The 27,617-nt window shown below is 44.2% G+C and overlaps 3 protein-coding genes across 6 annotated transcripts in view; 2 read left to right on the forward strand and 1 right to left on the reverse strand.

Moving 5' to 3' along the window:
- The first annotated feature begins 200 nt into the window (after positions 1 to 200).
- LOC133141200 (golgin subfamily A member 7) lies at positions 201 to 12,524 on the forward strand. 3 transcript variants are annotated; one of them, XR_009710059.1, is made up of 6 exons: positions 201 to 333; positions 2,656 to 2,781; positions 5,508 to 5,660; positions 7,277 to 7,367; positions 8,699 to 8,758; positions 11,432 to 12,524. XR_009710059.1 is itself a non-coding variant. In XM_061261647.1 (6 exons), exons 1-5 carry the CDS (start codon positions 325 to 327, stop codon positions 8,744 to 8,746), a joined length of 438 nt encoding a protein of 145 aa, XP_061117631.1. In that variant the 5' UTR covers positions 201 to 324; the 3' UTR covers positions 8,747 to 8,758; positions 11,432 to 12,524. The 3 variants fall into 3 exon arrangements, 2 of the variants coding, with proteins under 2 accessions (XP_061117631.1, XP_061117632.1); XM_061261647.1 differs by having other exon boundaries at positions 7,277 to 7,378; XM_061261648.1 differs by lacking the exons at positions 8,699 to 8,758; positions 11,432 to 12,524 and adding an exon at positions 7,991 to 8,690.
- Positions 12,525 to 16,098: 3,574 nt separating this feature from the next.
- LOC133140899 (uncharacterized) lies at positions 16,099 to 23,255 on the forward strand. 2 transcript variants are annotated; one of them, XM_061261187.1, is made up of 9 exons: positions 16,099 to 16,238; positions 16,578 to 16,703; positions 16,981 to 17,150; positions 17,805 to 18,294; positions 18,438 to 18,610; positions 18,717 to 18,787; positions 19,056 to 19,151; positions 19,727 to 19,808; positions 22,272 to 23,255. In XM_061261187.1, exons 4-8 carry the CDS (start codon positions 17,806 to 17,808, stop codon positions 19,795 to 19,797), a joined length of 900 nt encoding a protein of 299 aa, XP_061117171.1. In that variant the 5' UTR covers positions 16,099 to 16,238; positions 16,578 to 16,703; positions 16,981 to 17,150; position 17,805; the 3' UTR covers positions 19,798 to 19,808; positions 22,272 to 23,255. The 2 variants fall into 2 exon arrangements, with proteins under 2 accessions (XP_061117171.1, XP_061117170.1); XM_061261186.1 differs by having other exon boundaries at positions 17,013 to 17,150.
- The window catches only part of loxl2b (lysyl oxidase-like 2b), a 42,077-nt gene continuing 34,438 nt past the window's right edge, over positions 19,979 to 27,617 (reverse strand). Inside the window, exons 11-14 of the mRNA XM_061261185.1 lie at positions 26,827 to 26,942; positions 24,237 to 24,373; positions 23,475 to 23,586; positions 19,979 to 22,071 (exon numbers count right to left, since the gene is read on the reverse strand). Of these exons, the coding sequence (XP_061117169.1) occupies positions 22,001 to 22,071; positions 23,475 to 23,586; positions 24,237 to 24,373; positions 26,827 to 26,942 (436 nt within the window). The 3' untranslated portion in view covers positions 19,979 to 22,000. The remainder of the gene's footprint in view (positions 22,072 to 23,474; positions 23,587 to 24,236; positions 24,374 to 26,826; positions 26,943 to 27,617) is intronic.

Below are 27,617 nucleotides of genomic sequence, written 5' to 3' on the forward strand. Positions count from 1 at the left end.
TATTAACTATCATCTGTATTCTATTATTTTAGTAATACACGTGTGTACATAACTGGATGGAAGTTGGATGGAAGCACCTTCGGACTTGAGGTTACCGGTGCGCGTTTACAACTGAAGCGCCAATTAGTTTAGATTAGATCAATTCAGTCAACAGCCGCTGCGCATATCCACTACTTTGTACTGTAAAAGGATCGACTAATGTCATAACATGCGGAAACTGGTGGCCCATCCCAACAATGTAAAGATCGCTGATCTAGGCTGACGCTTTGCTGGAATCCTGCTCGTGAATAAGAGGATAGCAAGCTGCTAGCCACTGTTTTCAACATGGCGGAGGTAAGGGGAAATCACACCTCAATGTCCAATATCTTGCTCAGTACATAATGTTTAGTTACAAAACAGGCACTGGCACAGGTAGCCAGTTGGAACACTTGATGTTGGTGATGTTTAGCGAGCTATAACGTTAGACTATATATTCCAAATATACTATATACTTATAGGTAACGTTAAACAAACTAGACTGCTGCTTAGGGCTAGCTAAGATTGATCAATTAGCCATTTGGAACCGAGTTGTTTAGCGGTATTCATATAGCTAGCAAGCTAATGAGCTAAACTGCAGTGCTAGCTCGCTAGGCTATAACAAAATCAAAATACAATGGCCAAAGCAATTCTTTACGAGGCTAGCTAACAGTTACTACAACGACTTATTTATTCCCTATAGCTAACGTTAAACACGCAAGACGGTTAGCTAGCTAGTTAATAGATTCAGCGTTGTGACTGTTCTGATTGTCTAGCTATGTTTTAGAATTGTTATTGTTTACAATAACGTTTTGGGTACCCAGTTGTCAAACAAATCAAATAACGCTAGCTAAGTGTGTAAATATAAACGGTCTATTCTTACTTAGCCTCGTAGCTAGCGAGGAAACATGTGCCATAACGTTACCTCATAATTTCATTTATTCATTTTATTTCATTCATTTATTTATTTAGTACTCGGGGACACATTGAGTGTCAGAGCCCTCTTTATTTCCAAGTTTACAAAACACGATAAGAATATTTCCAGAACATGAATTTAAAACAACCAATAATTAAGACATTAGTGAAAAGATAAAAATGCTATTGCAGCATTAATTGTAAATGTAATCAGATTTTTTAAATTTTTTATATCATATTCCTAAAATAACCAGTAGGCACGAAAGTATTGATCTTGAAGGACTGCTGCATTTGATTCCAGGTGTATGGAGCACAGTATCTAAAGGTAGTTTTCCCTAATTCAGTATGAACTGCCGGCACTTGAAGCAACAACAAGTCCTGTGAACAAGTTTGATAAAGCTCAACTCCCCAATTAATAAGGCTGTGATGGTATGATTTGAGTCTGTGGCAAATGGCCTTGTAGATGAACATGAGCCAGTGCTGCTCTCTCCTCATTAAGAGAAGGCCACCCCATTTTTTCATATACAATGCAGTGAGGGATTCTACATAAATCACCTGTTATAAATGTCAGTGCCGAATGATAGCCAGCATCTAGCCGACTTAAAGTAGACAAAGATGCATGTTTATAGATGATGTCTATGTAATCCAATACAGAAAGAAAGGTTGCCTCTATAACTCTCTGCCTACATGTCTTGGAGAAAAGGGTTTATTTCTATAAAATAAGCTTAACTTTATTCTCATCTTTTTGACTAAGTGCCTCATTATGAGCCATGAAAGTGAATTTGTCATCAATCCAAATTCCAGGATATTTGTATTTATGGGGCGTTGTGGAGACTGGCAGACGAAGCAGACCTGGTGTTGATCAGGCCTGGCAGAGGCACTGCTTCACAAATGACTGATTACTGCGGAGCAAGTGCTTGTTTGACAATAACACGGCTGACTGTAAATGTTTATAAGACTACTTCACCAGTGAGCACACTTCCAGGGTTATTTGAATGCTTGTTTTGTCCCCCCCCCCCATATTCTGTCTGTCCTGCTCTTGTAAAGCCAGCACAGTCAGGAGACGGTATGTAATGCTTGTCTGGTGAAATCTGTCAAGGGTCTTTCGCTCTTTTTCTTCCCAAAGGCTGCATTGTTCTTGTTTTTCTGCCACATAGAAATAATCAACAACAGTTTTTGTCAACCTGCTTGGCTGAGGGACTGTGAATTGTATTGTTTAATCTTGATTGACCACTTCAACATCATTTTTATTCAACAAGAGTATTTATTTATGTATTTAAAAGGGACAAGTATAGATTATGTTGACATTTGCGATAATATTGCCTTATTTCTGACACAAGTTCATAGCCATAGCCAAAGCTAATGTCTAACATTCCCAACATGTTGCAATGATGGAATCTCAAGGGTTTCTTGACTTTGTTTATTTATAGTGTGATGCTAATTGTCTTACGGTGGTCTTTACAGAAAGTGGATCATGTTGACTACAGTCCTGAGCTTTTACATATGTTGTTCATGTGAGATAGTTGGCAGATTCTTCCTTCAGTTTTTTTCTTCTGCAGCATAATCCACAGCTGAGAAACAGATGTGATTTGTCCTAATCAAAGTAGAAAATCCTGGCAATGGAAAACGTGTTCTGGGGCTTGGGCGAAAGCTGTAGCTTTCCTTGGGCTGACAAACCCTTGGCTCCTGCGTTCACACGCTAATACCGTGTTCTCCACCTTCCAGACGCACAGCTTGCAGGACATCAGACAGCAAGCGGCCGTCGCTGCCAAGGTGTTCATCCAGAGAGACTACACCAATGGAACTGTGTGCCAATTCCAAACCAAGTTCCCCTCCGAACTGGAGAGCAGGGTAGGTAAAACACCTGAGAGTACAGTTGCCTCATTCCAGAAAGAGAAACCCATCTAAAAGGGCAACGGATCTCATATTGGCCATTATTTCTCAATGTGCTGGAACACATTGATATTACCCAGTGCTACAGATTAGGTTGCCATGGTAATCTTTCATGTTAGTGAAAAGCTCTAAAAGCATTAGAAAGGATGGAAAGTATGATTGATGCAGGGTTGTGTGTCTGGCAGACATTGATATTCAGCGATATGATAAATTTCGCTCGATGTCAAAACCCGTCTCTGATATATAAGGGTAAGTGTTTCAAAATCTTTATTACTTTTGGTTGAGCAACCCTTTATGTGTGAAAGTCTATTTTTATTTGCTTTTTGAATCATGCCATGTCTTTGAAGGACCATGAACATATCACCATTGTACCCTGCAGGCTTGTACTCCTTCTACTGATGGGGTCTTTGTCCCAGATTGAACACTCATGTGTTTGGGAATGCAATAATTTCTTTCTTTCTTTCTTCTCAATACAACAATTTTCCAGAGACTGAAGCCAGGCTAGTCTGCGGCCTGATGCCACACGAGAGAACGAGCCTGTCGATCCAGAATTCCCTGGACAGAACTCGGTCCTCCCTGTGTTTTCTGAGAGCCACAGAACACTTTACAGCAGCACAGGACTGTGGTGGAAGACTCTGCCCACCTGACTTGAGTAGACCTTCAGAGGCAGGTCATTCTTTAGAGAATTCATACTGAGAACCTGTGCTGTGGGTCAGACTGGGTCTGCTCTCTGCTAATAGGAATGCTATGCAGGACACAAAGTTGTAAATCTGAACACAGTTAAACCCGTTGGTATTATGCTCCTTCCTCACAGCGCTGTTCTGTCGAAGCTCACTTGAGGTCATTATATGATTTCATGTTATGCGTGCATTATGCACCCCATGGCTTGGGAAGGGCCTCATTTTTCATTCTCAGACATATTTATCTAACTTAGGCGTGATTCCTACATCCCAGGAGTGACATACTTCATCATTATTTTAACGGATTAGCCTTTCTCTTTTATATACTGTGAGGAGCAATTTACCTTTGGCACGTCTGCCGTGTGTGCGGCCTTGGAATGGCCCAGTTGGAACGGGTTCCAGGCTAGTGGAGCCAGCAGGTTCATGGAGTAAGAACAGGAGTATCTATTGTTTCAGATTTTTTTTTTTTTTTTTTTTTGGTGTCCATCTTTAATATCCTTTTCTCATTTGATCTATCTGCGCTGGATGTTGCTCAGGATCTGACGATGAATGCTTGAATTGAAAGCATATGGATGGGCCCCTGCCAAGGCGCTTGGGAAATGGGATTGTGAATGAGCTGCCATTGGTTGACCTTTATGTCTTGTGCTGTATGCATGCTCGTCACAGATTGCCCCTGCCCAGAGTCGTTTGTATGAGAAATAAAATATGACATTATGGTTGCCTTCATACACAACTGAGTAACAGTGATCAGAATTCCACCTCATTTAGGCAGATGTTCATGAGGCAAAAGTGAACTTTAGTTGCCAGCAGTTTAGGATGGGTCTTGTTTGTTTTGGAATTTATTTACCGTTATATGGCTGAATTTGTGCTCATTAGTACAAACATTTTATTGCGATCGCACAAAGCAGACCCTGTAAAACACGTAGCAGGGAGAGAGTCCAAACTCCTCGGCCAGTTAAATACTCATCTGGAGTCGACGTAATGGAAAGATGCAAATAACAGAACTCCCGACGGCAGATTAGGGGAGAACAAACCCTTCTCACGACGGGCACGGAGCGTGTGTAAGACCACTGATCTGCTGGAACTTGTTTTGACATTCCTGGGGCACAGAGAAGCGTAGCTTGGATGACTTTCACAGGCTGGGCTGGCTCGCCTGTCTGGTCCACAGGTTCCCGGTCCACCCTTTCATATCTCTGCGGAGAAAGCCGGTTCAGAACGAGAACAAAGACTTTGGTCCACGCTCGGTCACAAAACGCGCCCGCGGTTCTTCTGCCCACCCGCCAGCCTCCCTGCCACGGAGCTGGCCTGACCTGAAGTGCATTGGCTGGTTTTCATTAACTGGCCCTCTTGGTTTCCCTTGTGTGGATGGGACTGCATCAATTCTGCTATTCCTCTCAAATCAATTTGACTCAGCTAGTCAACCTGGCTGATGATGACCCTAGGAAACGGTCTCGCCCTTTGCCAGAACGCTGACACTGGGATGAAATTCTCTCCCCCCTCCTCTGGCTTTGGCAAATGCAGTGTATAAAGGGAGTGCGGTGGCCAGAGTGCAAAGGCATCCTGATTATTTGTGGAATATTTTCCATGTTGTTGAGGAGGAGACACAGAGGTCTTTTCTATTCTGAATTGTTTGGAAACACTTTTGTGCCAAGTGTTGAAGGGTTGAAGGTTTGAAGGCTGCTATTCGAGCCAATTGTACAGTTTTTCTTCGTTCCTGTGACACACCAATTCTGTCTGAATATTTTCAGCCTCACTCTTTCAATTCTTTCCCAAGGACTTAATATTCTTTGCCCACAATGTACTCCTAATACCAAGGGACATTGTAATTGCATCCTACAGACTGCAGTTTTTAGTCTGTGCCCTTGCAGGATTCTAAAAAATATTTTTTATAAAAGCCACGAGAAGAAATAGTAGGAGATTTTGACTTTACTGGAGTACAGTTGTGCTGTCTGTTATTTGGCTTGCCCAGTATTCATAGTTCATAGAGGTTTTTGTCTTTTGCAGATTGACAAGCAGCAGTTTGAAGAGACGGTGCGTACCCTGAATAACCTGTATGCTGAGGCGGAGAAGCTGGGCGGGCAGTCCTATCTGGAGGGCTGCATGGCTTGCCTTACGGCCTACACAATCTTCCTCTGCATGGAGACGCACTACGAGAAGGTTTGGGCGCCCCACTGCCAACGTGTACACTGAAGGGTCCTCACACATCACTGTTCATGTATCAGAACACCCAAATATATTATTTAAGGTCTTTGCCAACCATGAATGCGTAACTTTATACAAATTAAAATGCTACTGAATTAAATTAACAAAGTTTCATCCATAGCCCTGTAGAATTTAGTTGCATGTCCTCCTTCCTCTATTGTAGACACAGTGGTATGGTAGTTGTCTTTGCCCAGGTTAGAGGTTAAATAGGCGGCTGTACACAGAGGTGGGAAACGGTTGCTGGGCTCCGTACTGTTGTAGAAAAGTGAGGTCGTTCCATGAGTAGATAAATCGATTGCGATTCGGCACCCGACAGAGGCCGGCAGCCAATCGCATTGCCAGTGAGCACTGTAGTGCCACATCGCTTTCAGGGATTAGCCCCTTTATGTAATTCACAGCATTCCGATGAAGAGATAACCTGTGCTGTTGCAGAACGGGTCCCGAATGTTGCTCTTGTGTCGAGACTGCATTGTATGAGGAAGCCACATTCACAGCTGGAGAGAGACTTGACTGTGGGGCCAGGAGTTACCATGGGTGTCAGTACTTAACGAAGCCTTGTGCACAAAAGCTGCCACCAAGATGCATCAATTTTGTTGTCCCAAGTGACCAAGAAAAATAGATTTTGTTGCATGCAAGCTAAGGGCATCACATGCATGTCTGACTCCAAGGCAAAATGGAGGGTCCATATACTCTCTGAGCACTTTATTAGGTATTTATTAGACTTATTTTTTTAGACTACTGCTGCTGTAGCCTATCCACTTAAAGGTTTGACGTGTTGTGTGTTCAGAGATGCTCTTCAGCATACCACTGTTCTAATGCGTGGTTATTTACTGTCACCTTCCTGTCAACTTCGACCAGTCTGGCCCTTCAAAAGATTGGCTGGTTAAATATTTGTATTAACAAGCTGGTGTACAGGTCTACCTAATAAAGTGAGTCTTTGTGGGGCCTGTCTAGTTCACAAAAACAGTGACACCATTTAAAAGACAAAATATGCATGGAGATGGAATCCAGTGTCACATGATGGATGCTAATCTAATTTAAGATGTCAAATCTTTTGATGTAATGGTTGAATAGCTTCAAACCTTATAAATAGAAGGGTGCTGAATTTTGTAATTGGACTCGGTCTAATTGGTAAACAGTGGTTTAATAAGTAGTAATTGTATTGTAACATGCATTTAAATCGAGTAGCACAAATCTGATACATTTCCTACAACCCTCACAGTTGAATCATTGCTGATCCACTCAAATCATGTTTTTTGTTAACTTGAAACGCAGATTTTTAAAGTAAAATGATTAATATGAAATGAAATTGCGATGAAATGGAGAAAATGGTGAAACTCGTGTCCTTTGAGACCCGCTTAAGTGGTGAGTTGAAAAGCTCTTGGCAAGCAGTTAATGACATGGGTTGAGTAATCATTTTCTTCTGCAGCATGGAGTTTAAATAAACCAAATGGTTAGGGAAAATGCTCCCAAAGTAGACCTCCCACATCTGTTTCGATGGAACATACTGGAAAGTGTTTTTCCAACCAAAATCCTTGTCCTCCTCCTCCTCCTCCTCCCAACACTGTCAGGTCCTGAAGAAGATCAGCAAGTACGTCCAAGAGCAGAACGATAAGATCTACGCACCGCGAGGACTACTGCTCACGGATCCGATCGAGAGAGGTCTGAGAGTCGTATCCTTTCCCACCAGAACAGGGCCCTGTGTGTCAATCCCCAGCGTGAGGCCTTCACTAACATCAGCAGATGAAGGGAGTCGGACTTCATTGTTAAATTCCTCAGTTGATGATTTACCCGGGAGGCTTTCCAAATGGGTCACCTTTGACCACCATTTTCCTCATTCATCTCTAAAAGTCATTTTAATGGTTTCTCACATGACTAAGTATTTTGTTGAAATTGAAAGGGATGAGGTCAGTTGTACATTAACTACTTGACTTGCATGTAATCACGATGCATGCAAAAGCCATCTGTTGTAAGTTTATTATATTACACAGCTGTGCAACTATTTCAACACTCCCTGATATATTTAGAAAACAATATCGAGATACGGGGGAGATGAGCTGTCATCATTCTCAGTGATTTGCTTGAGTCATCAGCTCACCAATAAACCCCAAAACCCACAGTTACTTTGCTGATGTTAGTGAGTGCACATTCTAATAAACATCAAAAATACAAAACCCACTTTTGAAACGGTCAATTAAGTTTTGCCAGTGTACTTGCACCCCTGGTCTCCAACCCTGGTCCTGGAGAGCGACAGGGTCTGATGGTTTTTGTTTTCACCTAATCAGAACCCAGTTGAGACCCAAGTAACCAGGTGAGGTGAGTCAACTGCTCGAACCAGCAGACCCTGTTGCTCTCCAGGACCAGGGTTGAAGTCCACTGACTTACACTACCTTAGCAGGAGCACAGCGCCCGTAAGAGCAGAGGCATGTGGGATCTCTCCCCTCCCCACGAGCATGCAGGACCCAGCAGGCTGAGCTGTAGGAGCAGCTTGGTGCGTGACAGGACTGTACTGCTCTGGTATGGGGTCGCAGAGAGCTGGGGTCACCCTGGACACGCTGATAGAAGGAAACCAGTTATCAATTCGCCTAATCTGCATAAAATGTGAGAGGGCTCTTCAGCTAATTGGGTTCTCCCAAGTGTGTGGCAGGCCTGATATCCAAAAGCATCTCAGCGAAGGCCTCGGCCACAAAGCGTTCGAGAAATCGCTTGCAGCTGCTACTACCTCCCTGACTGACTGTGTGGTGAGCTGGGTCATTTCTCCACCATGTCTCTGGTCAGCTGGGTCATTTCTCCACCGTGTCTCTGGTGAGCTGGGTCATTTCTCCACCGTGTCTCTGGTGAGCTGCAGATCTTGGCCTGGGCGCAGGCTGGAGAGGACGCGCCACCTGGTTTATGTTCCCCCAGAGTCACACGTGCCGTCCACGGAGGTTCCGCGTCTTAATCTTTCCAACTTGCATGAAGACAGATTTGCCTTAATTATACTCCCCCCCCAGGTTGAAGTCATCATATTTGAAGACAGAAGCACAGGATCTGGAAGATAAAACGCACTGAAGGTGAGCATTGTTATCCAGACACTGAAGCACCTGTAGACTTCTGCTTTCAGAATGGCTCCACTTCCGTCATGATTCCTCTTTCTTCTGTTCCTGGTCCCTTCCCTGTACAGTTTTATCTGCTGCTAAAAATGGCCTAAAGGCAGCTCTCCTACACTTAAAACATGAGTTTAAGCGAAGATGCCATTCTATTCTTTGGATTGTATCAGACATTCTGCCTAGAGAGGGATAATGGAGTAAGATAAATTCAGTTATTATGAGGAAATGTTGCACAAGGATCTTAACAAAATCAGTTTATTACAAGATTGGATTTCTTCACAAAATCTAATATTAACTTGAGTAGAAAGGATATATTTGTTCTGATAAGATCCTTGCAATGGGGCCGTCTCAGCATGCAGTCAGTCCTCCGGCTCTTGCCCGTGTCTCTTGAGTAAAAGTACATTTTTAACTCTCCTTCTTTCTGTGAGTCTTCTGAATGTGGGTTGAAACCGGATCCGTCTGTACAATGTTGTAAACGCTCCTTTTGGATCACAAACATCTCCCAATGCATTGTTCTGGCAAACAGCAAGGAATGCAATTTTGACATTAAATATTGTTTCAGGACATGTTTTGTAAGGGTGAAACAATGCCATTTTCATTTTAAATCTCTCCATACTAGTCAATCACGTCTTCCTCTATGGATTTAATATTTGTGCTGTAAAGAAACATAATTTTCCAATTGGGTCTCAAATACATTGCCTCCAAATCTAAACATTTTCTCTAGTGGTTCAAGTGTCATGCAGAGGTGGTGAAGAATGTTACCAATGCAGAACCTCCTCCAAATTTTTCAAAAGACATGGAGAAACTGACATTCACAATAAATCTTGTGGAGAACGTTCTCCTTCTTTGTCAGGTTATTGGCCGTATTCATACAGGTTCAAGGAATAACTTTGTGTGGAATGTAAAGCGTTTGCTGAAAGTGTATGCAGACTTGATTGGCGAGTTGGACCTTTGGCATATGCGAACAGCAGGGGACATTTCTCAGTGCTAGTGAGGGTACGCCCAGAGAGCTCTGGTCCTGTGCCCCAGGAGAAGGGAGGCCTGCTCAGCACACATCAGAGACTTCAGCCTGTGTCATTACAGACTGAGGGACGGCCATTCTAAACCACTTTTAATACCATCATGCCAAGAAGGGCATGGAGTTTCTCCCAGCCGTTCGCTCCTGCACTTGTGCATTCCCTCGTTCAGTGCAGACCGGGTCTACTGGTGACCGTTTGGAGTCAAACCCTCAGAGCCGTTTGCTGATGTGGCCTGGAGCTGTATGCAGTTGGCCATAGCAGAGATAGAGGGGTCCAGTCACAAGAGATGTACTCTCTCCCAGCAACCCAAATTATTTATTTTGCATGGAATAATCCAGTTTTACATTTTTAAATCGCTTGCTTATTAATGGTTATTCCATTTAAAAAAAACAGACAACCCAGACTTGTGTGTTTTCTGGACCAATTGATGACATGAAGCTAATTCACCTACAATTTGCGACGTGTAATGACCCAGCTGTGCTTTCATAAAATCTTCAGCCTAATATTCACTGTCCTTATGAGCATAGGAGAAGCACAAAATGTCCCATAAAACAAATTGTTCCAGGTTTTAATGTTGCCTTGTTCCAACGGCGCTCTGTAGCGCGAATATTGGGGCCAGCTTGTTCCTCGAGCGATTCCACCTAAAGCGGAGGATAGAAATGTCAGCGGTTTGGCAGCGATCCCGTGTAATGTGCTAAGTGCTCTGAACACTTCTCTGCGCTCTCCGTCCTCCTCACGCTCTCCCTCAGACGGCTGGGCGTCTGGCCTCGCGGGCTGCACGCCGGGTCAGGGACTTCACCGCGTGTGACGGACGGATCTGGCTCTGGTGTAATCGCCCCAGACCTGAGAGTCCGTTTACAGAAACGGCTGGGCAGTCAGGCTCTGGCCCCAGACCTGAGAGTCCGTTTACCGAAACGGCTGGGCTGTCAGGCTCTGGCCCCAGACCTGAGAGTCCGTTTACCGAAACGGCTGGGCACTGAGCTGTGACCAGGCAGCCGGTGCCGGGTCTGTCCAGCTGCAGTCTGTCCACAGTGCCCCTCTTTAAGAGCGGAGTCCATCAGCCCCCACTGTACGGGCGCCCTCCCCGAACACCCGCATACGTGTTCTCCCATGAAAACCGCTCCATCCATCCATCCAATATCTGAATCCACTTATCCTGATCAGGGTCGCAGGGGGGCTGGAGCCTATCCCAGCATACATTGGGCGAAAGGCAGGAATACACCCTGGACAGGTCGCCAGTCCATCGCAGGGCACACACACCATTCACTCACACACTCATACCTACGGGCCATTTTAGACTCTCCAATCAGCCTAACCTGCATGTCTTTGGACTGTGGGAGGAAACCGGAGTACCCGGAGGAAACCCACGCAGACACGGGGAGAACATGCAAACTCCACACGGAGAGGCCCCGGCCGAAAACCGCTCGTCAACCCTAATTCATCTGCGAGCATTCCTTCAGCAAGGTTTAGCTTGGGGAGGCCTGCTTTGTAGATTATGGCTTGGGAAGTTAGAGATTTGAGGCTGGATGTATAATGTGGTTTAAATGACTGGGCCGGGCGGGTTGTGTTCCAGAGCGCAGTCCAGGAGAATAACGTGCCGTTTAATGTCCCCTGGCAGCTCCCTCTGAGAGACAGCGGCAGCCGTTAGACTCTACATCTTCTGTTTCGAGAAATGGACCCTCCCGCCAAACTGGTGCCTGAGTCCTGAGCCAGTGTGCCCAGTGCATCTCAGGCCTGCCCTGCTAAACCCAACCCACTGCGTCTCTACAATCACCTCTGCCCTCCTGGTTACTGTATGAAGATAATGCACAATCTCCTCCCGCATTTTATTCACCCCCTTTCTTATTTCACTATATTCTTCTGCACTAGGAGGTAAGAATACTACGTGTTGTATTTTCTTTTTCTTTTTATTAATCTCGATTCACATAATTACACGTACATTGAGTATTCACTGTCAAACCTTAATCATCAGTATGTACATTTGAACCGTGCCATGTTTTGGTGATGTTTATCGTTAGCATTGTTGTGCTTTCTCTCTGTGTATATCTGTGTTTGGAACTGCAAGATGAGGCTAAGGTGCGCTGGTTTATGTGCACTTTGGCTTATGGTGAGGCCAGTTGTGGGGTTAGTGTGTCCTGTATGATGGTGCTGTGCAGAGCCCCTGGGTTCAGTGACAGTGTTAAAATAATGTCATTCCCGTAGCCTGTACTGCTGTACTCGTGATTCCTCTTATATTACTAATAGCAACAGGGTATTATCAGGCAGTCATCCTGCTGTGCATACATTTGTTTTCAAATGTCCTGTGTATCATTATATTATTGACATAGATGTTTAAAATTTACATCTTGGATTGAACAGTTAATGACTGACTGAATATTCCCTAATACAACTAATCTTTTAAAATGGATATTATATTGCAGATAATATTGCTCCAAGTTAGACAAGCTGGCTATTGCAGCTGTACAGTAAGTTAACTAAATTAAGTTATTATTTATTCCATAGGCAACTCGGCAAAGCTAAAAGTGGTCATTCTGTGAATAAAAATGACTAATTCCTAACCATAACTACCGCAGAAACCTTAAAAGCTGTTTGGCAGTACTGGAAGTGTCTCAAATCTCTTCTTACTCCAAGAAGCAAAGCCTGTTTTTTAAGCTTTCAAATGTAAATTGTTTTCTTATTGTAGCATAATAAAGTGAATGTCTTTTCTTTAATTCTTTGGCCCTGTGCATTTACTGATATATCTCAATATTTCATTGATGTCCCAGCCAGGAGCACACTGTTTATGGTCTTTCTTTAATGCAGCCTTGATGTGATTCACTCCAAGAGACTAATGGGTAAAAGGGACGATTCTGAATTAAATGTAATGGTTCAGACACGTACAAGGATCCAGCTCACAAAACGGTAATTACAAGAATGGAAGAGACATCTGTTTGGAATATACAGAATAAGAACATTAAAGAATAATATTGTGATGAAAGTATGCAGTGTTTTGATTCCAATTTTGTACAATGTTACTAAATGAACCAGGCGTCATAAGCATTAAAATGAATGGGTGAATGACTTTATAAAGTCACTTTTTTGTTGTAACCGTATGTTTGAAATGCATATTAAGGCAAATGGCACTGTTTGCAATTTTCGCAAAACTTAACCTTGGTTGGATTACAAAATATGTTCAAGGCTGCTAGACCAGAGTAGCTGTTTTAAATTGAATTTGTTACACTAAAAACATGTGTACTGTAAATGCAAACACATTCAATTTCAATTGGAAACAAATAGCTAAAAAAACTGGCATTGAATTGTGGATGTGATGTTTTGCAAATGGACTCTTGCATTCAATTTCCTCATTCAGATGCTACTGCTAAATAATTTCCAGGGACAGCATCAGTCCCTGGTGGTATTCTCTACTACACTGTAAGTCCAGAGAACTTCCATTGAAAATTGTAGACATTGTGCAGGTGGGTAAGTCCAATAGATTTGAACCTGTTGGCCAATGCTTTACAGTTTAATTTACAGTTGATTGAATTTCCCTGACTGAAATGAAGTCAAACTAAAGTTGAAAGGTCATTTTAGAAGTGCACCATACCAGGATGTGAATCACTTGGAACTGAACCTGTTGCAAAACTGACAAAAACTGTTCCAGCTGGAGCTTTCATCAGTTTATGAAATCAGAAATTGCATGAAAGTGTATTGGCAGTTGCATGTGAACCGTAGATATTTTTCTCATGGTTTTTCACAGGTAGCATATCATGAAGTCACTTTTTCTGCTGTCATTGAGAACCGGTGTCCAAGTAAACGGTTTGGAAAGCACAGTCTGCACATGATTTAGAGGAGCAAAGGAACTGAAGAGCCCTGGAAAAGCCATTACGCCGCGTCTCCCCTGGGCGGGGGAATATATCTGGATAAGTAGATGATCTATCAGGAGGAGACTGGGGGACTGATTCAGAGCTTGGCTGAAAAGCAGTCCGCCATCTCACATTGTTGTGTTCACAGCTGCATTTCAGCTCCGTGAGCAACGCGTTTATGAACACACACACATTCTGAGCACTTGATCTAGTCCAGTGACATGTTGTAATGGTGACGATACTGCATAACTCAAATGATTCAAGTATATGGCTTGTATAGATCTCAGTGTAATGTTGCCCTGGAGGGTCTTGTGTGTCCCCAAATACATTCATATTGCACAAAAATCTCTTTAGATTCACTGTATAAGAGATAAATAGTTTACCCAAGCTGCATTGGTGGTTTTGTGCGAATGACACTCCCTGCTCTGTGGCACTGTCCTGAGCCAGACCTGCATGCTGCTGCAATGTAGGGGGCCAACCGGACACCTGTGCATCTTTCGTTTCATCAGACAATTAAGCCCGTAATGTCAGAGATATCAGATAGGTGGGAGGAATACAAGACCTTTTGTTTACTCTAGACTGCTCTACAATGTAAGTGTGGAGGACTTGCCCAAAGTTTTATCTTTCTTTGTAGATCAGTCACGTCCAAATGGTATTTAATTAGCCGTAGATATTGCAGACAATAAAAACTGGCACAGATCCCACCTAAAAAATACTACTCATTTTTAACGAAAAATTTGATGCATAAATTAACACTGAAAACATACGGGCCAGGGCTTGAGCATTGCCTAATGCATCATTTTCTAATCACACCAGTCAGTGAGAATTATATATTCTCTTTGAACACTGCTGAGAGCCCCAGCAATGATGATCTCAACTGCTGTGACTTAGAGAACATATGGTAAGATATGGAAATTAAACAAAATTATTTTCCATAATCCATCCATTATCTTTACCCGCTTATCCTGAACAGGGTCGCAGGGGGGCTGGAGCCTATCCCAGCATACATTGGGCGAAAGGCAGGAATACACCCTGGACAGGTCGCCAGTCCATCACAGGGCACACACACCATTCACTCACACACTCATACCTATGGGCAATTTAGACTCTCCAATCAGCCTAACCTGCATATCTTCGGACTGTGGGAGGACCCGGAGGAAACCCACGCGAACACGGGGAGAACATGCAAACTCCGCACAGAGAGGCCCCGGCCGACGGGGATTCGAACCCAGAACCCAGGACCCAGGACCTCCTTGCTGTGAGGTGGCAGTGCTACCCACTGCACCATCTGTGTCGCCCATTTTCCATATATATTTGGGGCAGTATAGTGCAATCCTGTGATGATAACAAATACAAATTAAGCTTAAATTGAATGCATGCATGCATAAAAGAAAATGCTCTAAGAGCCCTCAGTTCTAGAGAATATTGTGTCCTGTACTGTTTTGCCATATGTTTTTATTCAATTCCTTATTCAAGATATTAACCTTTACTCTTTGTACATTGCAAATATATTATGTCACCATTACATTGTTTTTGTGTAGGGTCTGTGTTCTTTAATACATCTATAATGATTATATTCTGATGTTAAGCATATACACTCAGTGAGCACTTTATTAGGTATTTATTAGACTTGTTTTTTTAGACTTCTACTGCTGTAGCCTATCCACTTTAAGTTATTATGTGTTGAGTGTTCAAATAGGCTCTTCTACATACCACTTTTGTAATGTGTGGTCATTTGCGTTACTGTCACCTTCCTGTCAGCTTTGACCAGTCTGGCCCTTCTCCTCTGACGTCTCTCATTAACATGGCGTTTCTTTCTGCAGAACTGCTGCTCACTGGATTTTTTTGTTTTTGTTTTTTTGCACCATTCTTTGCAAACTCTAGAAATTAGTGTGTGAAAATCCCGGGAGATCAGCAGTTCCTGAGATATTCAAACCACCAACAATCATTCCACAGTTAAAGTCACTTAGATCACATTTTTCCCCATTCTGATGGTTGATGTGAACATTACCTGAAGCTCCTGACCCGTATCTACATGATCATAGCATTGCACTGCATGCAATCACATGAATAAGTAGGTGTAATAAAGTACTATAATCCTAATAAAGTGCTTGGTGAGTTTATATCAACATTATACTAAAAACCATGTAATGAAATCATACATTTGTCTTTGGGAATTATATTTACTAGGTTAACTGATTTTCCTTTTTTGGATGAAAATCTGCCAAATCTGTATAGTTTAGTATCATATCACGTCCTGCCTTTGAGCACATATGTTTCCAACATGTACGACACATGGCAATTATAAAACCTACTAACTATCTTGCCTCTGTTAAAATAATTCTTATTGACCAATAATATTTTTTTCCACATCTTCATCGCAGGATCTTAAAACACTACAGACCGGAACTTCTTAGTTGGGTCCCCTATAAAGCTGTCTCTATGAAACAGTGCGCCTTTTGCCCGTCCGACTTGACAAGTCTCACTATGGCAACATTAGCTAGTTAGTTGACATTTAAGCTAGCTGTTAGCTAATTGTATATCTAAATGTTAAAATAATATAACGTTACAGCAAAGCGTGAGGTGAGACAAAACAAGCTTCACAGCTATTCTACCTGAGAGTTTGGTTGCACTTGTTTGGCTAACTTGGAGTTACACTAGTCTAGTCGGTTAGGACTGTGGATGTTAAGTGGATGTTAAGTGACATTTTACGTTTTAGTAGTACATAAGGTTTTCAGAGACCAAACGTCTCTGCTTGCTAGTAAGCAAGCGCAGCGAGTTATCAATTTACTAGCTAATGTTAGCTGTTAATGTTAATGTTAGAAGGTGTTCTATACATAAAGTTTAATTGCCGCTAGCTATATTGTGGGACTTGTAGGATTGTTTCTATCAACTGTTTCCCCCCTTCCTTTGTGCAAACAGTGAATTTTCAACTGTAACCCTGGCGTTTACTTCTGACGTGTGCTACCTCCCGAAACATGAAAATGAGTTCATTCACAAAATCTTTGAGGACTTGGAAATACTTTTACAAGGAAACGGACATAATAGGTACGCTCACGATTGCAGGCGTGCCTGAATATCTAGGGGTGATAAGGGTTTTAACTCGTAAACGTTAACAAATTATTTCGTTTAGCTTTTTTACATTTTATTTGAATGATTATAACGTTACTCAATAACAATTACTATGCACATGTAATCACGCGTCTACATATTTCATACATGGTTTAAACTTTAAAGGAATGCTTCAGTTTAACCTGTCAGAATGAAATGAATCTGTAGTAGGTTCACATTGTGTCACTGTTTAAATTTGTGCCAAAAAATGCAGGACTGCAGTGTCCAAGATCTTTGTTCTTCCAGCGTGCTGATATTTCCTCCTTTACCGAGCCGACTTTGTGACCTGATTCAAAAAACAATCGAAAACTACCCATCCCTGTGCGCCTTTTCTGCGGGTGAAGGACGGAGCCGCAGAACGGTAGTTTGCCACTCTCACCTAAGGTACAGTCAGTGCCACAGCATCAATCAGCATGGCTAAGATACCGTTTATTATGAATTCATAACCCCCACTGACGCTTTTTGGCCACCGGGGGGCGCCAAACACCACAAAATCACAGTGCACTTTGAGTTTTAAAGGATTCAATACAATGACAAAAAAATATTTTAGTAACTTAAAACGGTGCTGTCATTTCTAAACGGTTTCTAGGTGTTTGGATTAAAATGCCCTCAATTTAAAGCTGACTGTCAGCTATCTCATTGTACTCTGAATGAACAACAAACAGCAACAAAATAACAAAAAAAAATCTGTCTCTGCTGTCATTTCTAAACGGTTCATCCGATACGGATTAAAATGCCCTCAATTTAAAGCTGACTGTCAGCAATCTCATTGTACTCTGAATGAACAACAAACGGCAACAAAATAACCCAAAAAAATGTGTCTCTGTCCTATGAGTTATGGTGCTCATTGTATATGCCGTGGATATAATCATGAAATGAATCATTACACCGGTGTAATCCATACTGCAAAACGATGAATTTACATCAAACTAAATGCAGCTATTTATTTTGACAGGTGTGGATGTTGTTTCGCAGAAAGAGCCTGTTTTGGTCCGGTGCAGTTATAGCTGTTGAAATGGAATTTTGTTTCCGTTCCAGAATGTCGTCCGATGATGACGCTGACAGAGGTCGAACACACGAGCAGCCCCCAGGGCTGGAAACAGGGACGCAGTGTTGGAGGGGCAAACGCAACCCCACACCCAGAACTAAACAGATGAACGGGAGAGACGACGGAGAACCGGACACGGCCCTCTTCCTCCCTCGGGCCGTGCGGGAGAGGGGCGGTGCCACACGTGCCGCAAGCAGCCGGAGTTTCTCGGAGGAGTCCCGCTCCGATAACACAGGGGAGACCCTTACAGCCAATCGGGATGAGCTGTCTGACAGCTCGGATCACGTGACCCGCGGGGACGACGCGTTCGTGAAGGCCAGCCACTCTGGTCCTGGTCCTGGGCCTTGTCCTCCGTCTTGGGACCTGCCTGTTTCTTACTTCAGAGCAATGTCCTGGGATTGTGGCCCGCCTGGAGATGCCTGGAGCAAGACACACCTGCCTGCCTTAGAACCACGAATAAATGGAGATTATATCAGTGAGGTGCAGTACCGGGTGGAAGGAGAAGAGTAGAGGGGGGGTGAAGGCTATGGGTGGAATTCAGTGCTCATCTTAGGTGCACAATTTGAAACTGTTACTTTTGATTTGTCGTGTTTGATTGTTTGATGTGTTTTCCTGCCTGTCAGATTGCCACAAATCTTAAAGAGCAGGATGTTGTGATTTTGAGCGCTCAAAATGACTACTCCTGCTACGAGAACGCGTGGGTTGACGCCGACGCCTTCGGCCACGTTCTGGAGATATACAACATCTCTCCCACGTTTAAAACCCAGGATCTGATGGACGCCCTCGCTGAATTCAGGTGACGTTCTGACCACAGCTGTCTGGATCTTACCTGCACTTGGGAATGGTTTTGCGATTTGAGCACGATTGTTCTGGAGTTAAGCGCATTTCTGTTGCTCTGATAGTGCGGGAGGGCTGAAGATCCACCGGGTGGACCACGCTCACGCCCTGGCGGTGTTCCCCTGCACGTCAGCAGGTATGCCTCTGTGTGACGTGTGCGTATTTAATCTGGAGCTGTCAAAGGCTCACAGTAGGGTCTGACATTTCTCGTACTCACTGAAACTAGTGTCTTGATAATGTTGTGCACATTGGGGGGGGGGGGGGGGGGGGGACAGAAATGCAAGGTTTCATTCATAGTTTCTGCTCATTTATGTCAGCGCGATGTTGGTTCAGGTGCTAAGAGCACTCGTCCGGCGGTCAGTGGGTTGCCGGTTCAATCCCACCATGGGTGTGTCCTCTTGTAGCACTCCGTGCCCTTTCCTTAACGCACCCGTCGATCAGAGTACGGAATCTGTCCAGAGGATCGAGGAAATCCAGGGCGAAAGCTCTGAGACTTGCAGGTAGGAAGTTGCCTTTAATCGATGTATAAATTCACATGTCGAGTTGAATGTCTGACCGATGGTATTTCATCCTCAAGCGGGCTGCCCAGTTGCACTAAACTTAACCGTTTTTCACTGCAGACTGTTAATACAATGCTCACTGGAGAAGCAAGGCTAGTTTAACAACTAAAGTTTCACAAAAAATATCAGAACAGTAGAACAGTAATGAAATATAGTATAACATCAGTTACTGTATATAGCATTCTTCGCCAGAGGTGGGATTGTTAATATGGCAATGGTTCATACAGAATTCAGGCATCTGTGTAGAGCTTGATATCTGTTGTCATATCCAGTCATGAAACACATTTTGGAGGGCTCCATTTGGTTGTGAGAAGATTTCTGCAAATGGCCTGTCGCAGTTTTTGTGCTCCTGCTACTGCTACTGCTAATGATGAGAATTGTGTCCTGGTTATGCCAAGTCATTGAGGTCCCGGAGAGTTTGGAGGTTTGGAGTGTCTGAGGACATGTTGGTGGGCCAGGCTGGACACCAGACACAGAGCTGACTGACTGACGCTGTTCTCCTGCTGCTCTCCCAGAGCTCCTCAGACCCCTGACAGAGGAGACGCACACCGGTCCCAGTCTGCCCAGCGCTGAACAGAGCTGCTGATCTTCACACAGGTGTGTGTTTACTCAGGGGTCAGACCCACGTTTAAGTCTTACCCACGAAAATCTTCCACCAGTGTAATGGTTTGTATGTCGTTTGTACTTTGATTCAACATGTTATTTTTCTTGATTGAAAAGCAGATGTAATTTGCAAGGTAATAATAGTACTGACCAGTCAACGGTACTTCACTCGGTAATTCATCCTTTTATTATGGCAGACAACAAGCACAATATGTATTTTTATTTTCCATTCAAGTATACATAACCATTTAGCTGGAAGTGTGTACCCTCATAAAACAGAGGATCACAGTTTGGTAGCACCATTAAAAATGGAAAAAGAAAATAATAAAGAAGAGACATTCTCACTCAAGCTGAGACTGGTTATTCTAAACAAACTGAAAATAACTCACTCCCATTGAAATCCCTGACATTTGCCACAATAATTTACTTAAAAGCTTGCTGGAAAAAAATGACATGAAGGTTCATCAAAACAATAGGAAACAAACACAATGATGCAAGCAAAACCAAAATTGCACATTTGGATTTAAAGACAAGATCTGTAATTTCTCTGTAATGCACAGGATTTCAATTATGTTGAAGCCTTTTTTATTTTTATTTTTTAATATAAATGTCTAGTGTTTTTCCTCTGCTTTGTGGCTGTGCTCACATACTGACGTGATTTGTATACTGTGGCTGGTTCATAACACTGTATTCTCGTTGTTCAGCCCTTTATAGAAATGGTATTATCTATATCCACAATTAATCATCAGCTTCACATGCCCAAGTGATTACCAAAAATAAACACCTGAATGTTCTGAGCCAGGTTTCTCCTTGGTGAAGTGGTACACATGTACAAATGCTGTTGATGAGTTAATGTTGTCCGTACAGTACTGCTGATTGTGGAATGGACTCTGGTCTTATACCCCATGTAAACTACAAATCCAGCTATCCAGAACACATCCGAGACACGCATCCCACACGTCCTTCAGTCCTGAAAGATGTTTTAATATGGCTTTAAATCTGAGGAAATGTTTTTATTAGCACTAATGTAGGCTCTTTGGAATGGAGCACGTATCGCTTCACTTCTACAATAGGTGCTTGAAGTGTGATGTAGGCTTATCCATCTCGCAAAGGCAGTAACAATGTGCTACCCCACATCTTACTCATTTCTGCTCTTCACGGATGAGTGGGAATGCGTGTTCCAGTTCTTCACTGACAGCCACTGAAGCTAATCCTGGCTCACAACAAAATAACTGCTGCCAATACGGCCTTTAAAAACATAACTTCTCTGAATGTATAACTTACCTTGAATATTTATGAATATATTATCTACATAGCTGTGGTATTTGAAATTAATAAACACAAGGAGATTTCACTTATTTAGCTAGCCATGTAGCAGTGACACTGGCACATGCCATACTGGATGCTAGCAATTTAGCCGTCTACAAACATCTTTCTACAAACCTGTCTACACCTTTCCAAATATTTCAGACCACTTCAGAGCCTTGGGGGAATATCATATCCAACTACTTCCCCTCAAATTCCCATGATTGCATTTGACTTCAAAAACTCCTAACCTTGTTGATGCTGCCTGTATGGCACAAAGCTTTGGCAGAAGTACCTCTATGTAACATATGAGCCAGCTTAAATAAGGATCTGTACATCTAATACAAATTAACTTGGTTTCTGTACATATCCTACATAAGAGTGTTTCCCCTGGTCACAGAAATCAGCTTGTTGATTGTGTGTACCATAAGCTCAAAGTGCATTAGAATTCCTTTTAACATGTAAAGTGGGATAACTTCAGAGAAGGTCCATGCTAAGATCTTGAATGTTAAACAGAAAGATTTGCTCCGCTAATTTACACAAGGTTTCAACCTCAAGGGCGAAAGGACCCACCAGACTCTCCTTGTGAAAGGCCGTCTCTGTCTGAATTTCTGATTGGGATTTGAATCCTACATAGAGAGAGCTTGCTTCTGATGTTCGTTCCGAAATGGCGTGATGAAGGGGTTTGACTGGCTTCAGATGCTCACAGAATGAGCACCGTGGACTTGATCATGAGAAAATCATTCACCCAGCACAGGAACAGAGAGGTTTAGTGGTTGGGGCTTGGATAGGGGGTGTGGGGGTTCTGGCAGTCTTGTTGGATGTTGGCTGAGATGTAAGTCAAGTTCCTGTCCTCTCTCCCGCTCTGTGACTTTGTCCTTTTACCTGTGTGTCACCTGGTTGTTCAGGAGCCCAGGGAACGTTTCCTCCGTCTCAGCACTGATTGAGCCACCTTAAAAAGCACAAATGAACATTCAGCTGGAGGGTTTGGAAAGAGAAATTCCAGGCCTATCATTCAACATTAAGTCTTATCCAGCCAATCCGCAACTGTATCTTTATAGATTAATTTCCTGTTCCATATATGAAACATTAACCAGGGTTAATGTCCCTTGTCATTAACCATTAACCCTGTATTTCTTATCATTTTCACAGAAACATCTGAACAACACAAGGACAGACTGATGCGCTCTGATCGAAATGATGATTCACATGCATTTCCTACCATTTGCCACCAGGGGGCAGTGAGCAGCTACTGCTATTAATGGAAACTTGTGGAACGCTTTTATTTTTCAGTTCCAGTTGTATTTTGTAACATGGAAGTGTTATACAAATGCAAGTTTGACATATTAAGATTAAGATTAGATGGCGTAGTGCATGTTTGTGCACTAGGATAGTTGTTCTGGGGCATATTACCAGTTCCACTGAAAACCTTGTTTAGCAAGGTGCAATACTACAAAAGCATTTAAAAGCAAGTCAATTAAGATTATTCTTTGAGGGTACCACCACATTTTTAAAGCCCAAATAATTTCAGTGTAGGCTGAAGTAAATGTTCAATTATTACCGTGTGGTGAAACTACTTTTTTAATGGTCACTATCTAACTGCAAGGTAGCTTTGCACGAGTGGCATAACATCACATGACAGAATGTACCATGCATTGTAACATGCTAGTTTGGTACATGCCATTATTAAAGATGTCGCTATTAAACAGTGGGCCATATGAATTGGGTTGTGATTACAGTATATAAGACCAATATGTAGCTAAATTATTGCACTAGAGTTCAATTGTATTTTGGAGAATTTTTGTCATTGTATATGCTTCACGTACATTTACTTTTGAAAGGCTTGTGCGGATGTTTTCTTAGAGATGTTTAGTTTATGGATGTATATTAAGTTAAAAACCTTTGTCTAGCATTCAGATTTCCCTTCTACGAAGGTTAAAAAAAGGTATGAGTAAGCGTGGTTTCGTTTTTATTTCAACAGCGGTTTCATTCCTCAAATGTAGCAAAAATGTATGCAATTCTCTTCAGCCATTTAAACTGAAAAAAGTTTATTTTATTTCCACCTATACCTGTACCTGACATAAATAACATGGTTGTGATTTGCTTAGCTATTGCAATAAACATTTTTGAACAATACATGTCGTCAAGGTGAAATTGTAGTTGTTGTATACCAAATAACAATTTATTTAATAAACTGAAATGAAATGGATTCAACTTTTCAGGTCAGCAAAGTTAGTGATTACTTTCCAATCATTCATAAAACATGAGTTCATTAAATAGTGCCTTCTCCCAGCATCTGAAACCATCTGTTGTGTCCTGTTGGGACACTAGCCATTAGCAGTGTCAGAGCCTCACCTATATGGCAGTTGTACATCCACACTCTGTGACCATCGTATCGACACCTGCACTTCACAACGTTGTTGGTGAAATCCGTCTCCGCCACTTCGTAATTTGGGTTAATTATGATCTGTGTGCGATGAGGTAGATTCAGATCCCAGGTTAGCGTTCATAAAATATGGACACAACCTTTAGTAGGGTAGCAATATGCATGCATGTCAAACAGTCACTACTTAATGTATGTCATTAAACTTTGCTTCTTTCTGCCTCCCTCTATCTCCACACACACAAACAGTTGCCCTTTGGCTTCAGAGTGTGACACTGAGCCCCATCATTGATGGGTTGTTCTGGAAAACCTGTGTCTGTGCCTTGTTTTTCCGTCAGCTAAGTGTGAGTTGATGGACTTCCTGTGGAAAAGGGGAGTTTTATTCCTCCTGCAGAAGTCCAGATGCTGGTGGACTGTGGAGAGTGCCTACAGGCCTAATGGACTATCAAGTGACTGCACTGCTGTTTCCATTTCCATAGTCCTTTAGTATGAACGTGACCCATTAATCATTCAGTAAAAACATTGTTCTGAGTGGAGTTACCTGGCTAGCAATCAACATGGATAACAACATGAGAGTATTATTTCCTTAATCCCGGCCTTCCCCCAGAAAAGGCAGAATAAAATAAAACCACAAATAACTAATCTTACAAAAGATTATGTGCTCTTGATTTCCTGTTTAATATGGATCCAAAACCAACTATAAAGAACAGCTGAGCAAACCGAGAGATAATCACCTGGAAGATGTAGTCCCCAGGCTTGACTTCTGAGATGTCCACCCACTGGCAGTCGATGTCATGGCGGTACGTATCCCAGCAGCCCAAGGTGATTCCCTGCTCGCCAAAGTTGGCACACTCGTATTTCTTCTCAATGCCTGGAACGTTCCCAGCAGAGAAAAAGACTGGTGTGAGCATTGTGACACTTTCGCTTGAGTGACACTGAAAGCCTTTCGCTGTGAAAACGAGGCACCCGTTTATTTAAATGCTGTGTGTTGATTTATATTATTTTGTGATTGCCTGGTGAAGCAAGGTATACATTTTGAGCAATTGTGGTTGTGCCAATAACTACAGCAGGCTTTAAAAAACTGTGAACGATCACTACAGATGCTCACCCTTGACGAAGATGGACTGGTACCAAAATATTCATACCGTGCAATAAAAGGAAAACAGAGACTGATTGCATGGTCTCAAAGTGAGCCCAAAGGCCGCCGTAAATTCAGCCTTTAATTTTTCCATCACAGCGTGTCCTATCTGCATGCATATTTAGACAAAAGCTGACAGAAAGCAGCATGTTCACTCCCTGCACGATCAGCAGGGGGGGAAACCCTGGGGGGCAATGTTCTTAAAAAGATCACAGTGCTCTGCAGGCTGTTCTGTGCGTGCCGTCTCTGGAGTACCACTGCATGTGTGGGGTGCGTGTGTGGGGGTCTGTGTGTGTTAGTGTGGGTATGTGTGTGTGTGGAGTTCTGTGGGTGTGGGGGTCAGTGTGTGTGTGTGTGGGTATGTGTGTGTGGGGCTTTGCGTGTGTGAGGGGGTCAGTGTGTGTGTGTGTGGGTATGTGTGTGTGTGGGGCTTTGCGTGTGTGAGGGAGTCAGTGTGTGTGGGTGGGGGTATGTGTGTGTGTGGAGTTCTGTGGGTGTGGGGGTCAGTGTGTGTGGGTGTGGGGGTTTGCGTGTGTGAGGGGGTCAGTGTGTGTGGGTGTAGGGGTTTGTGGGTGTGTGGGGTCAGTGTGTGTGGGTGTGGGGGTTTGCGTGTGTGAGGGGGTCAGTGTGTGTGGGTGTGGGGGTTTGCGTGTGTGAGGGGGTCAGTGTGTGTGGGTGTAGGGGTTTGTGGGTGTGTGGGGTCAGTGTGTGTGGGGGTTTGCGTGTGTGAGGGGGTCAGTGTGTGTGGGTGTGGGGGTTTGTGGGTGAGGGGGTCAGTGTGTGTGGGTGTAGGGGTTTGTGTGTGTGAGGGGGTCAGTGTGTGTGGGTATGTGGGGTTCTGCGTGTGTGAGGGGGTCAGTGTGTGTGGGTGTGGGGGTTTGCGTGTGTGAGGGGGTCAGTGTGTGTGGGTGTGGGGGTTTGCGTGTGTGAGGGGGTCAGTGTGTGTGGGTGTGGGGGTTTGTGTGTGTGAGGGGGTCAGTGTGTGTGGGTGTGGGGGTTTGTGGGTGAGGGGGTCAGTGTGTGTGGGTGTGGGGGTTTGTGTGTGTGAGGGGGTCAGTGTGTGTGGGTGTGGGGGTTTGTGGGTGAGGGGGTCAGTGTGTGTGGGTGTGGGGGTTTGCGTGTGTGAGGGGGTCAGTGTGTGTGGGTGTAGGGGTTTGTGGGTGTGTGGGGTCAGTGTGTGTGGGTGTGGGGGTTTGCGTGTGTGAGGGGGTCAGTGTGTGTGGGTGTGGGGGTTTGCGTGTGTGAGGGGGTCAGTGTGTGTGGGTGTAGGGGTTTGTGGGTGTGTGGGGTCAGTGTGTGTGGGAGTTTGCGTGTGTGAGGGGGTCAGTGTGTGTGGGTGTGGGGGTTTGTGGGTGAGGGGGTCAGTGTGTGTGGGTGTAGGGGTTTGTGTGTGTGAGGGGGTCAGTGTGTGTGGGTGTGTGGGGTTCTGCGTGTGTGAGGGGGTCAGTGTGTGTGGGTGTGGGGGTTTGCGTGTGTGAGGGGGTCAGTGTGTGTGGGTGTGGGGGTTTGCGTGTGTGAGGGGGTCAGTGTGTGTGGGTGTGGGGGTTTGCGTGTGTGAGGGGGTCAGTGTGTGTGGGTGTAGGGGTTTGTGGGTGTGGGTGTGGGGTCAGTGTGTGTGGGTGTGGGGGTTTGCGTGTGTGAGGGGGTCAGTGTGTGTGGGTGTGGGGGTTTGTGGGTGAGGGGGTCAGTGTGTGTGGGTGTAGGGGTTTGTGTGTGTGAGGGGGTCAGTGTGTGTGGGTGTGTGGGGTTCTGCGTGTGTGAGGGGGTCAGTGTGTGTGAGTGTGGGGGTTTGCGTGTGTGAGGGGGTCAGTGTGTGTGCGTGTGGGGGTTTGCGTGTGTGAGGGGGTCAGTGTGTGTGGGTGTGGGGGTTTGTGTGTGTGAGGGGGTCAGTGTGTGTGGGTGTGGGGGTTTGTGGGTGAGGGGGTCAGTGTGTGTGGGTGTGGGGGTTTGTGGGTGAGGGGGTCAGTGTGTGTGGGTGTGGGGGTTTGTGTGTGTGAGGGGGTCAGTGTGTGTGGGTGTGGGGGTTTGTGGGTGTGAGGGGGTCAGTGTGTGTGGGTATGTGTGTGTGTGGGTGTGGGGGTTTGTGGGTGTGTGGGGTCAGTGTGTGTGGGTGTAGGGGTTTGTGGGTGTGAGGGGGTCAGTGTGTGTGGGTGTAGGGGTTTGCGTGTGTGTGTGGGGCCACTCACCCTCGTCACACTCGGTGTCCTCCAGGCAGAAGCTGGCCTTGTGTCCCTCTGCCACCCGGGTGCCGTTGAGACTGAGCAGGTCGTAGGACGTGAACACCTCCATGCTGTGGTAGTGCCTGGGGGAGGGAGGCCAGAGATGGAGGTGTTAACTGCTGCCCTGCCATTCCAGATGGAGCTACCGCTTAGCTGCCACAACGTAGCCATGCTAGCCTCAACACAACATTTTTATTAGCTTTGTGTTACTTTAGTTAAAGAGATGTGTGCTATTTCAGCTATTCGAGGGCCTTTGCTCTGGAGGCTGGTCTACTGTCTTTAGGCACAGGGCTCACTGGACCAAGCGTACTTCCACTGTTAGGCGCCAGTATATGTTTTAATTAAGGCTGCTTTAAAAATGCAAGCTTACACTTTATTGTGATAATTTGGGCTTAGGGAATTGCGGGTCACATACGTTAACTACTGGGTATTTTTCACGTTAAACTGCTATTATACTCAGACATAAGCCTGGTTTTTAAATACAGTCAGTCACGTTTAGCCCATTCTGGCTCGAGTGCTCGCACTGCAGCCCAAACGGTGTTGGATTCTGAAAGTGCAGGAAGTTTCCACTTTCTCCTCTCTCCCCCCCCCCCCCCCCACCACACTACTCTGCTCCAATCACATCCCCTGGCACATGGGCGGGTTTAAATCTCAGGCCGTCAGATTCTCTTGCGACAGGAAATGTATCAGTTGTACTCCTACTTGACTGTACAATTCCCGTGTTAATATAAAATGGTGAATTATCACACATCAAATCC

Source organism: Conger conger, chromosome 11, assembly GCF_963514075.1.
Source record: "Conger conger chromosome 11, fConCon1.1, whole genome shotgun sequence".
Lineage (NCBI taxonomy): Eukaryota > Metazoa > Chordata > Actinopteri > Anguilliformes > Congridae > Conger > Conger conger.

Coding starts and splice junctions, on each gene's coding strand:
- LOC133141200 (XM_061261647.1), top strand. Junction 2,782..5,507: donor CCTCCGAACTGGAGAGCAGG/GTAGGTAAAACA, acceptor TGTCTTTTGCAG/ATTGACAAGCAGCAGTTTGA. Junction 7,379..8,698: donor TCGAGAGAGGTCTGAGAGTC/GTATCCTTTCCC, acceptor CTCCCCCCCCAG/GTTGAAGTCATCATATTTGA.
- LOC133140899 (XM_061261187.1), top strand. CDS start 17,806: ATGTCGTCCGATGATGACGCTGACAGAGGTCGAACACACGAGCAGCCC. Junction 18,295..18,437: donor ATGGAGATTATATCAGTGAG/GTGCAGTACCGG, acceptor CCTGCCTGTCAG/ATTGCCACAAATCTTAAAGA. Junction 18,611..18,716: donor GACGCCCTCGCTGAATTCAG/GTGACGTTCTGA, acceptor TTGCTCTGATAG/TGCGGGAGGGCTGAAGATCC.